This window comes from Muntiacus reevesi, chromosome 15, assembly GCF_963930625.1.
Source record: "Muntiacus reevesi chromosome 15, mMunRee1.1, whole genome shotgun sequence".
Classification (NCBI taxonomy): Eukaryota; Metazoa; Chordata; class Mammalia; order Artiodactyla; family Cervidae; genus Muntiacus; species Muntiacus reevesi.
Window position 1 is genome coordinate 26,756,892 of NC_089263.1, and position 12,533 is coordinate 26,769,424.

Genomic DNA, 12,533 nt, shown 5'->3' on the forward strand with positions numbered 1-12,533 from the left:
TGGGAGCCCTGTGGTTGCCTCCTGACTCTCTAGGAGGCTCTCCTAGGTAAGAAGGTAGATCTGATCCAGGTTCCTTTCAAATTACTGCTCTACCTTGGGTCCTGGACAGTGTGAGATGTTCTGTGCCTCTTTAAGAGTGAAGTCTCTACTTTTCACAGTCCTACTGGTGATCAAAGCCAAGGCCTGGGGTTTCTGGGGGCTTGTCTTCCTGGTGCAGGACCCCTGGGCTGGGGAGCCTGATGTGGAACTCACATTCCACTCTTCAGGGAGAAAATTGTGATCATCCTCCCAATTTGTGGGTCGCCCACCTAAAGGTATGGGTCTTGACCATGACTCCACCCCTTCAGCCCATCTCATGTGGCTCCTTATCATCTTTAGTCGTAGATCTTTATATGCCCGATCTTGGTCATCAGTAACTGCTCTGTAAATAGGTGTTCATTCTGGTGTACCCACGAGACCAGGTGAGCTCAAGGTCTTCCTTCTCTGCCATCATGGCCAAGCCTCTCTCAAACTTCTCTCAACCCTGTAATTCTTTAGTATAGAAATATCATTTAATCTTTCACATATAATACTTTTACAGAAAATAAAAAAGTAGAGGGAACCAACTCATTCCTGAGCATTTATTCATTTCTCAAAGAACTATAAACATATACATACGTGTTTTCTAAAGGAGAACATCTGAAAGTAAAGAAAGCCATGGGTACATCATGGGAGGGAAGGGTGGGACACAGGGTCCCCTGAACGCACTACCATCTCAAGCGACAGACCTGGCACCTGCCACTACTACAGCCATTATATACACGACTACTAAGCACCCAAAACGTGGCTATTCTTACCACATTTGAAATGTGCTGAAATTGCAAGATGTGCACCGGTTTTGTAAGACTCAGTACGGAAAAGAAAAAGCAAAGTATAGTGTATCAATTTTTAAATATTAATTACATGCTGAAAATGACAATATTTTGGATATACTGATTTAAATAAAGATTATAAAATCAATTCACACACAGTTTACATTTTTCAATGTGAAGACTAGGAAAATTACAATTACACTGTGGTTTTTATTATATTGCTAGTGGGCAACGCTGCTATTTTATCTCTGAAAAGCGACTGTGTTGAATATATAGGCCTCCTAGAAAATTAAGCTTCATTGGGCATAACTAAGTACACCAACCACTAAAAGGGTAATGCAAAAGGAGATGGGATAAACAACCACCTGTGGCATATATTCATCTATCACTGAGGATAAAAAAATCCATGAGGTAAGGAATGCTGTCTATCTCTTTTCTGATAAACTTCCCAGAACTACAACAATGTTTGGCATACAGTGGAGCTAAATTACTCAGCTTTGAAGGATATAGGATTTCAGTGGTTTCTAGTATTCTAAGACGAGAGTTTCTTCTGAAGATGCAAACAGAAGAACGAGGAAACACAGAAGCATATCATCTATTATTCTGGACAGTAAACTGCAGAAAATGGTAGTTTAATCCACAGAATTTTTATTCTTTTGAAAAACAAAGTTACCTTCGCTTTTCACGTAAATGACATGGGATGTCAAAGAATATGGATTTGCCTTTATCTGTCAAGACACTGTCTATAACTCCAGGTTACTGCCAAAAGCATATAGCCTCAAATTATCTCCTTCACACTACTGTTCGAAAAGTTCACTTGGCTCACCTCTAGGAGAATAACTGTCTCACTCCTTTGCCAGTGTTTCTTAAATATGTGATGCTAGAAGCCACAGCCCTCCCTTTTAAACATGTGGTTTTAAACATACCCATGAGGGGTTCCATCCCAGAATGAAAGAATTTAGATCTTGAGGAGTGGGGATGATCCAGTTACTCTTCTTTACAATAAACCTAGAGGGCTACTGCTCTCCATCAGTGGTCAGCAGACCATGGACTGTGGGCTAAATCCAGCTAGCTGCCACTGTGTAAATAAAGCTCTCCTAGAACAGAGCGACACCCATCTGTTAACCCACTCTCTATGACTGCTTCTGCAACCATAAAGTAGCTGTGACAGAGATGCATGCCCTGCAAGGCCTGAAGTATTTATTAGCTGGCTCTTCACAGTAAAAGTTTGCTGACAGTGCTCTAGACAGTCCATATTTTATTCTGGATCAACTCAGAAAACCAAAGGAAAGACATCTGGAAGACAGTTCGGCAGCCTCAGAGAATGAAGTCAACTAAATTATGCTTTGGTGTTAAGTCTCTGGGCTTACAGTGACAGGTCTATTTTTAAAAACCTTCAAAAACGCTTCCTGAAGGGATGGTTGCTGAGGATTTCCATTCTGTCCTAGTCTCTGATGAGGCCCAGAGGCACACAGCTCTGTGTTCCCGGCACAACAGTAAACATGTTTGAAAACCAAAGAATTGTGAACTATACACACTAATTTTCTCTTCGAGTTATTTTTTGATGACATTTTTCTGGGCTGCTACCCTCCTCAAAGCAAAAGAAACCTGAAGCCCAGGTAGAGTGAGAGAAGGGAATCCACACTGATCTTCTCTTCAGACAGAAGCTCCAGACCTTTTCCTTAGGACCACCACTTCCATGAAGAGCTGGTGGGACGCTTTTAAATTAACACATTCAGAAAATCAGACTTTCGTTTCTTCACCATTCAGAATGTTTTCCTACTTGGCCTAAGCAAATGAGACAGATCTGTAGAAAATAAACTAGCATTTGCCCAAAACTGAGAAAACCTGGCAAAACAGTAAAAAAGGAGAAACATACTTTAGCTAATTTAAGTGTCTTATTTTATTTTGCTTATTTAAAAACTAAAAAAGGTATTACAGGAAAAAAATGTAATATGGTATGTGGTTAAATGACACCCTATGGTCTCAAATGATCTAGCTTCTACCTTAAGAAATTATAAAAAGAACAGCAACTTAAACCCAGTATAAGTAGAAGAAACATTAAAATAAGAGCAGAAACCATTGAAATACAAAGCAGAAAATTTTTAAAAATCACTAAGAAGAAAAACAGATATTTTGAAAAATCAATATAATTGTTGTAAACCTACAGTCAGACTGACCAAAAAATGAGAAGGCACAGATTATCAGTATCAAAAATGAAAATATTATAGGTCCTAAGACATTAAAATAAAGGAGTGTTATGAACAACTTTATGTCTATAAATTTGATAATTTAGATAAAAGGAACAAATACTTTGAAAGGTACAAACTACCAAAGCTACAAAAAAAAAAAAAACTCTCCAAAAGCTAAGAAGAAACATATAACCTGAAGAGTCCTATACAAAATCAAAGAAAATAGATGTTTAGTTAAAAGCTTTTTCATGAAGAAAACTCCAGAACCAGACAGCTACACTGTGAGTCGCGAGAATTTCAACTGTACACGGAGTCTGCCAGGAAGCACAGCAGGGAGGAGACAGGCAGCCTTCCTCACTCCTAAACCAGCACACACACAAGAAAAAAGTACTAACCAATATCCTAAACCAGCACAACACATGAGAAAAAAGTACTAGCCAATATCCTAAACCAGCACACATACGAGAAGAAAGTACTAACCAATAACCTAAACCACCAGTACACACACAAGGAGGAAGTACTAACCAGTATCCTTCATGAATGCAGAAACAAGTGTCAAAAAAAAAAAAAAACAAGTGTCTCCACAGAACATCAGCAAATCAATCCAGCCATATGTAAAATGAGCAACACACCACAACTAGGCAGAATTTATCCTGGGAATGGAAGGCTATTCAACTCCAAAAAGCAAGAAACTGAACATACCAACAGACTAAAACCTTTAGAATGACAACTTTAATCAATTTAATGATAATCTCCATCAATACTTAGGAAAAGTGCATGGGCAAAAATACAACATCTACTCATGACTTTAAAACAAGGCCTTTAGCAAAGTCCTCAACCTATTAAATGGCAAAATAGAAACACAAGGCCACTTCTTTAACCTCATAAAAGGCATCTACAAAAACCTTACTGCCAACATCATACACAAAGGTGAAAAAGATGTCTGCTCACAGTACCTATTCAACAATATCCTGGGAGTCCTAGCTAGGACAGTCAGGCAAGAAAAAGAAACAAACAGCTTACAGATCAAAAAAGATGAAATAAAACTGCTTCTATTCACAAAAGACTGCCCACATAGAAAAATGCAAAAAGAAGTCTACCATGAAAGTTCCTAGAACTTATAAGTTTAGAAGTTCCGAGTTCACTATTAAAAGAAACAAAAATCAACTGTATTTCTACATATTAATACACAATCAAAAACTGAAACTTAAAAACTACTATTTACAACAGCATGAGGAAACATAAAATATGCTTGTACAAAAATCTTAACAAAGTGTGTGTAGAATCTGTATGCTGAAAACTGCAAAACAGTACTAAGGCAAATGGAGAGACATACTATATCCATAATTTATACTGTTTAGGAATACTCAATACTGTTAAGATATCAATTCTCCCCAAATGGATCTGCAGGTTCAATGCAATCCCAATGAGAATCCTAGCAGATTTTTTTGTAATTTGACAAACATTCTAAAATTCATATAGCAAGGCAAAGGAATTAGTTAAAATAATTAAAAAATAATAGTACATTTGGAGGAGTCACACTACCTGATTTCAACACTTAATATAAAGTTACAATTATCAAGGCAGAAATAACTAGCAAAAGGATAGACACATAGCTCAATAGAACAGATTAGGGAAAGACCCACACATACATGGTCAATGATTTTTTTTTTTAAAGATTGTTTTTGATGTGGACAATTTTTAAAGTCTTTACTGCATCAGTTACAGTACTGTTTCTGTTTTATGTTTGGGCTTTTTGGCTGTGAGGCACGTGGGATCTTAGTTTCCCAACCAGGGACTGAACCAGCACACTCAGCACTGGAAGGCCACGTCTCAAACACTGGACCCCCAGGAGAGTCCCAGTCACTGATTTTTGACAAAGATAGAAAGCAATTAAACGAAGAAAGGATAACCTTTTCATAAGTGGTTGTTCAAAAAAGTGGATATCTGTATTAAAAAAAAAAAATCCCTTGCCCTTATTTTATAATACAAGCAATTTAATTAAAAAAAAAAAACTTCCAGAAGAAAGCAGGAATAATAATTGGGACCTTGGGTTTGGCAGAATTCTCAGATACAAAACTAAAAGCAAAATTGATAAAGGCAAAAATTAATAAATTAGACTTAATCAAAATTAAAAACATATGCTCTACAAAAGACACTGTTAAGAGCAGGGAAAAGGCAAGTCACAGAGAAAAATATGTGCAAAACAGTATCTAGTAAAGAACGTGTACCTAGAAGATATTAAAACTTTCAAAACTCAGTAAAAACTTCTGTGCACCAAGGGATACGGCCAACAGACTGCAAAGGTAATCCATGAAATGGGAAAAAAACAAGTCATGTATCTATCTGATAAGGGATTAATGACCAGAATATAGAAAAACTCCTACAATTCAACAAATAAAACCCCAATTAAAAAATGGACAAACAAACTGGGGGGAAGAAAGGAACTGAACAGATGGTAAATCCTGTTATGTGTATTTTACCACAATTTAAAAAAACAGTAAGTGTAAAAATTAATACACAGAAACCTCAATTAAAAGTGTTAGGTGGCCAGCAGGGGATGCACTAGTGCACTGTGCTATTAGCAGAGCCCAACAGAAGTAAGACTGACTTGCTCTTCCTGCCTATCAGGAGCTCCACTGTGACAGACTGTCACAACTCAGCCAGTGAACAACCACAATACTCTGGGCTCTCAATTCCTCTGGTGGACTCGCTGTTTACTTCAGCCCTCCCAACTTCCCTTTCCCCTCCATAAAAGAGTTCCCTTCTCCATTGTCTGCTGGGGTCCTGTACTGTCTCGCCATGGTTGCAGACCCTTAACTGCAATTCTTTGTTGATCCCCAGCAAACCCACTTTGCCTGGAGAAATAACTGTTACTCTGTTGTTTAAAGTCAGTATAAGAAAACAAACAATTTAATTAAAAATAGGCAAAATATGTGAACACAGTTTACCAAAGAATACTGGAGTGGGTAGCCTATCCCTTTCTACAGCAGACGTTCCCAACCCAGGAATCGAGCTGGGGTCTCCTGCATTGCAGGCGAATTCTTTACAAACTGAGCTATCAGGGAAGCCCTAAAGAAGATATATAGATGACAAAAAAGCACATAAACAGATATGCAACATCATTAGTTTTTCAGTTCAGTTCAGTCTCTCAGTCGTGTCCGACTCTTTGCAACCCCATGAACGGCAGCACACCAGGCCTACCCTGTCCATCACCAACTCCCAGAGTTTACTCAAACTCAGGTCCACTGAGTCGGTGATGCCATCCAGTCATCTCATCCTCCGTCGTCCCCTTCTCCTCCTGCCCCCAATCCCTCCCAGCATCAGGGTCTTTTCCAATGAGTCAACTCTTTGCATGAGGTGGCCAAAGTATTGGAGTTTCAGCTTCAGCATCAGTCCTTCCAAGGAACACCCAGGACTCATCTCCTTTAGGATGGACTGGTTGGATCTCCTTGCAGTCCAAGGGACTCTCAAGAGTCTTCTCCAACACCACAGTTCAAAAGCATCAATTCTTTGGTGCTCAGCTTTCTTCACAGTCCAACTCTCACTTCCATACATGACCACTGGAAAAACCATAGCCTTGACTAGATGGACCTTTGTTGGCAAAGTAATGTCTCTGCTTTCTAATATGCTATCTAGGTTGGTCATTACTTTCCTTCCAAGGAGTAAGCATCTTTTAATTTCATGGCTACAATCACCATCTGCAGTGATTTGGGAGCCCAAAAAAATAAAGTCCGACACTGTTTCCACTGTTTCCCCATCTATTTCCCATGAAGTGATGGGACCAGATGCCATGATCTTAGTTTTCTGAATGTTGAGCTTTAAGCCAACTTTTTCCCTCTCCTCTTTCACTTTCATTAAGAGGCTTTTTAGTTCCTCTTCACTTTCTGCCTTAAGCATTAGTCTTTAGAGAACTATAAACTAAAACCACAATGACATACCACAACACACCTATTAGAACAGATAAAAAGGAGGAAGAAAACAACACTCCAACCCTGATACAATCAACTGTTCGTGAGGATACAAAGTAACGAGCTCTTATGAGCTGCTGGTTGAGATGCAGAATAGTACAGAAAGTATGACAGCTCCTTATAAAAGTTAAACATTCACTTACCATAAAACCCACAATGCTGCATTCCCAGGAATTTACCCCAAAGAAAGGAAAAGGTATGAGCATACAAAAACCTGTATACCAGAGCAGATTTATTCATAATCACCAAAAGTATCCAGGCTGAAGAATGAATAAGCGAATTATTCTATATTCATACAATGAAATGCTACTCAGCAATAAGAAGGAACTAACTACTGATACAAGTCCATCACAGAGAAATCTCAAGTGCATTAGGTTAAGTGTAAGAAGCCATTCTCAAAGGACTACATACTATATGAGTTCCTCTCATGACAATCTGGAAAAGGCCAATGTACAGAACAGAAACCACCAATGGTTGCTAGGCACTGAAGCTGAGGGCTTGGGGCTGACTACAAGTTGCACACGGGAGAACCTCAGGGTGACCAACAGTTCTACATTATCTGCAGTGGTGGTTATGTGACTGTCACAGGGCTAAATGCGTTTGGCAGACTCAGGACTGTACACTAAGGATGAATTTTAATGTGCATAAATTACACCAATAAAAACAATGAAGGTATTAAGAAAATTAATAAAATATGATAAAACGGCATCAAATTATTCTATAAACATTAGCCAAATGACATGATGATATATGTTTAATCTGATTTAAATATGTTATCTACCAGGATATTTCAAACAAATTCAGGCCATACTTTAGCTCTATAAATTAAAAGTTAAGGTTATTATTATGATTTTTTTTAACTATTTAAGGAGACACACAAAAAAATCAAGTATAGTTTATCTGAAATCACTGTTTCTTTTCAAAACAATTTACCCGTGAAGTGATGGCACCGGATGCCATGATCTTAGTTTTCTGAATGTTGAGCTTTAAGCCAACTTTTTCACTCTCCTCTTTCACTTTCATCAAGAGGCTCTTTAGTTCCTCTTCACTTTCTGCCATAAGGGTGGTGTCATCTGCATATCTCAGGTTATTGATATTTCTCCCAGCAATCTTGATTCCAGCTTGTGCTTCATCCAGCCCGGAATTTTGCCTGATGTACTCTGCATATAAAGTTAAACAAGGAGGCTGACAATACACAGTCTTGACATACTGCTTTCCCAATTTGGAATCAGTCTGTTGTTCCATGTCCAATTCTAATTGTTGCTTCTTGACCTGCATACAGATTTCTCAGGAGGCAGGTCAGGTGGTCTGATATTCCCATCTCTTGAAGAATTTTCTACAGTCTGCTGTGATCCACACAGTCAAAGGCTTTGGTGTAGTCGGTAAAGCAAAAGTAGATGTTTTTCTGAAACTCTCTTGCTTTTTTGATGATCCAGCAGATGTGGGCAATTTGATCTCTGGTTCCTCTGCCTTTTTTAAATCCAGATTGAACATTTCAAAGTTCTTGGTTCATGTACTGTTGGAGCCTCGCTTGGAGAATTTTGAGCATTAGTTTGCTAGCATGTGAGATGAGTGCAGTTGTGAGGTAGTTTGAACATTCAGAAAACTAAGATCATGGCATCCGGTCCCATTACTTCATTACAAATTGATGGGGAAACAATGGCAACAGGGAGAGACTATTTTCTTGGGCTCCAAAATCACTGCAGATAGTGACTGCAGCCATGAAATTAAAAGATGCTTGCTCCTTGGAAAGAAAAGCTATAACCATCCTAGACAGCATACTAAAAAGCAGAGACATTACTTTATCAACAAAGGTTCATCTAGTCAAAGCTACAGTCTTTCCAGTAGTCATGTATGGATGTGAGAGTTGGGCTATAAAGAAAGCTGAGTACCAAAGAATTGATGATTTTAAACTGTTGGAGAAGACTCTTCAGGGTCCCTTGGACTCCAAGAAGATTCAACCAGTCAATCCTAAAGGAAATCAGTCCCAAATATTCATTGGAAGGACTGATGCTGAAGTAGAAACTCCAATATTTTGGCCCCTGATGTGAAGAACCAACTCACTGGAAAAGACCCTGATGCTGGGAAAGACTGAAGGCAGGAGGAGAAGGGGCCAACAGAGGATGAGATGGTTGAATGGCATCACTGACACTAGGGACATGGGTTTGAGTAGGCTCTGGGAGCTGGTGATAGACAGGGAAGCCTGCCGTCCTGCATTCCATGTGGTCGCAAAGAGTCGGACACAACTGAGCAACTAAACTGAACGGAATTTACCCGTTGCCTATCATGTCCAGATTCAAAGATTCACAAGATCGTGGTTTAGGAACATGACTTTCCCCTTCTCTAACTTGCTAGTAATGGACAGAGCAGGTAGAAACAGTACGTGTAAAACGTCTGTCTGTTCTCTCATCTCTTTCTGCACATTCTCCAAGGAGAACGGGAATCAGCAATCAGCTCTCTTTAGAGGGAGGAAAAGGGCAGCACAACTTTATGCCAAGTACAATTATGTGGCATCAGCTACATTTTACACCTGTGGAAACCAAAGTTTTACAAGTGAGTTGGACCACATGTGCTCATTTCTAAAGGGAAGCAGGGAGTGGAGTGCTAGGATTCAAATTCCAAACAGGTTCATTTCAGACAAAGCTCTTACTTTTTTCTTTTAACATAAGTATTTTAAAGCTATCATTTACTTGATCCTCATTTCAGAATTTTCCAACAAGTTCTAGAGTCACATGGCATGCGGTATCTTAAGTTCCCTGACCAGGGACTGAACCCATGCCCTCTGCAGTGGAAGTGCAAAGTCTTAACCACTCGACCTCCAGGGAAGTACCACAAAGTTCTTACTCTTACCCAGATCACTGTGATTTGCTCTCTGACCATCTGCAATTGCTTAAGCAACAGCTTGGTTCTACATGTTTCAAAACAAGGAATATCTTTTAAGATTTTATTACTTGCATGACCTTGTTCAATTTTAAACCCCAAGCTTACAATAAGTACGTATATACTCAGAAACACTAAAACAGTTTACACATTTACACCAGCATACGGTGTCTTTTATCTGATCACTCAAAACTTAAAACATAAACCACCTGATTTCTTAAGTCATGATTAAAAACAGCAGTATACAAATAACAACTGAAAGGATATATGAAAAAGTAATCATGCTCACTTTTGACCTTAATAAAGAATTTATTGCAACTCTAATTTTAAACAAAGGATCATAGAAAAGTTCTTCCCCTTTCTTCTGGCTTCCTGACATCTGGCTTTCCTCTATTGTTTTCAGAAACTGCCAGGATCCTGAGTTACACAGATTATTTACTCAACAGAACTCACCCTGTGAAGTGTCACCGTGTGTTGTTCCCATATAGCTGTTTCCTCCATTGTTGTGTTCTGACAGAGGAAAAGAAAAACAATTATCTTTCAAGAGAATGTCTTTCATAAAGTAGATGAGAACCTCTAGCAAACAATTTAGCACAGTAAAATACCAAAATCCATACTTTTAATATCAGGTACTCTGAAAAGCGCTTAACAATTACAGAAGATTTTTTGCTTGCTTCTGTTTTTGTTGTAAGACACAGGAAAGTACACACAGGAATTTCCTTTGTTTTAACTTAATTTGGACAGACGCCACTCTACACTCACTTCAGGCCAGCTGAAATCAGTGTTCAAGCTAATTCTGCAACTTAACAGTGACAGAAGTTAGTACAGCATTTTTAAAGTATCTAACAACATAAAACATTTAAAAGCTTTCCTTACATTGTGCAAAGAAAGGAAACAACAAATACCTCTGAACTCAGTAATTATAAATATACATATTACAGGAAAACAGATAAGACCATTTGATAGGTTTGGTCAGTGGTTGCTTCAGTATCAGCTGAAACACTACTGCTCAACCTAGTTTCATTTTACTACAGAATTACCTTCATGTTTTGTTTATTACTCTGAAGGGAAAAAAAAGGGTGGGGCTTTTCAAGTATACATATCATGCACTCAAGCCCATACCAAAAGAACAAACAGTTCCACCCCTCCCAAAGAATCCCTGGGTAAAACAAGTGTTGCGCGTGCCCAGACTTGCTGCTGCTCAAATATCCGTATAGTTCAGGTTCTTCTCCTGTCAGAGCTTTTACTGAAGCGGGAAATAAATCACTATCTAAAGGATGGGCACTAAGGAATTTAGAGTAAATTTCTTATAAATTGGGTTCACTGCTCTTGGAAGTTTAAAGTAATTCAATATCTCTTAATGTTATCACTCTCTGCAGCTGGGGTCGCTGAACATACACAGACATTTACAATTTGTCTAAAGGCTTTCCAGAGTTATCCAAAGGTAGGGTGGAAGGGAGAAGGCTGAGCATGACACTGCCAGGCCATTGCTGTCACCCAGTGTTACAGACGTCTGTGCCACAGATGAGCTTTCCTAGCGCACTGCTGTCATGAGCATCATGAGAAGGTATCCACCATGGAGCCGTGGGCCCACTTCTTTACACAACAAATTTAACCGAACATTAATGCCCCTTGAGAAAATGAACCCCTATAAAGAAAGCCCACTTCCCTAAATTCAGAGCCACTAGATTAACTTTCCTGCCAGATGAACAAGAGAGGGAGAGAAAGGATCCTCTGTCCCCTCCCATAGATAAGAACTGTCCACTAACGTTTTGTTTCAATCTTGCAGTCAAGTGCAGCAAAACCTCCTTTTAATGAGACCTCTACTGGAAACAAAGCTGTTTTTTGTTTTTTAAAAAAAAAATGACCAAGATCTATATGTTTTAAAAAAATTCCTCCATCAATGTGACACAGTGATGATAGGACTAATTCTGCTAAACAGAAGGAGTTCTACTAAATTACACATGATAAAAATAATCCGCAACTGCCAGTTTGTCCAAGCTTAGCTGACTTATGAAAAATAAGAAGTGCTTGCATGGCTCTAGCTCATCATGCCTGGATCCACTTCTTTAATCAGCAGCACTGCTTTTAATCCTTTCCTAACAAGGGCAAACTGAAAGTGATCTGATACCAGGAGAGAATCTCCATAACATAACCTTTGGAATGAAAATTTATGTCCTGCATATAGTTTGAATGGCCACATAGCTTTTCATTTTGTAAAAGAAAATAAATCAAATGAGAAAACTCATTTAATGTGAAGGGAGGAAAAGTAGATTCTGAAACAGCTTGTATACTGTTATCCTCATTTTTAACATGATCACTTTCAAATAGAGCAAAGTTTAAACATGAATAGGAAAACAATGGATATATAAAAGGATATAGAATGTTAACATGATCATCTTCAAAGTGAGGGGACTATAGGTGATATCTCTTCATTAGGTTTTTTTTTTTCCTTTTCTTTCTCCATTCCCAAGCAGAATAAATTGCCAAAATATTTTAAGACACATTCATTAAATCCCACTTTGAACTTCAAATATTTATTTTTAACTTTGCTTTTAGGAAAAATCAAGTAATAGTTAAGATTACTTTATGTTACTTACCAAAATTACTGTGTTAGAAAGGGGTTTATACAATAAGGT

The 12,533-nt window shown here is 38.4% G+C and overlaps 1 protein-coding gene across 5 annotated transcripts in view; it reads right to left on the reverse strand.

Annotated features, from left to right (window-relative positions):
* The window catches only part of TJP1 (tight junction protein 1), a 111,811-nt gene that overhangs the window by 73,687 nt on the left and 25,591 nt on the right, over window positions 1-12,533 (reverse strand). For all 5 annotated transcript variants that reach the window (XM_065906841.1, XM_065906840.1, XM_065906839.1 and 2 more), the window contains exon 2: window positions 10,348-10,404. In XM_065906841.1, the coding sequence (XP_065762913.1) occupies window positions 10,348-10,404 (57 nt within the window). The remainder of the gene's footprint in view (window positions 1-10,347; window positions 10,405-12,533) is intronic.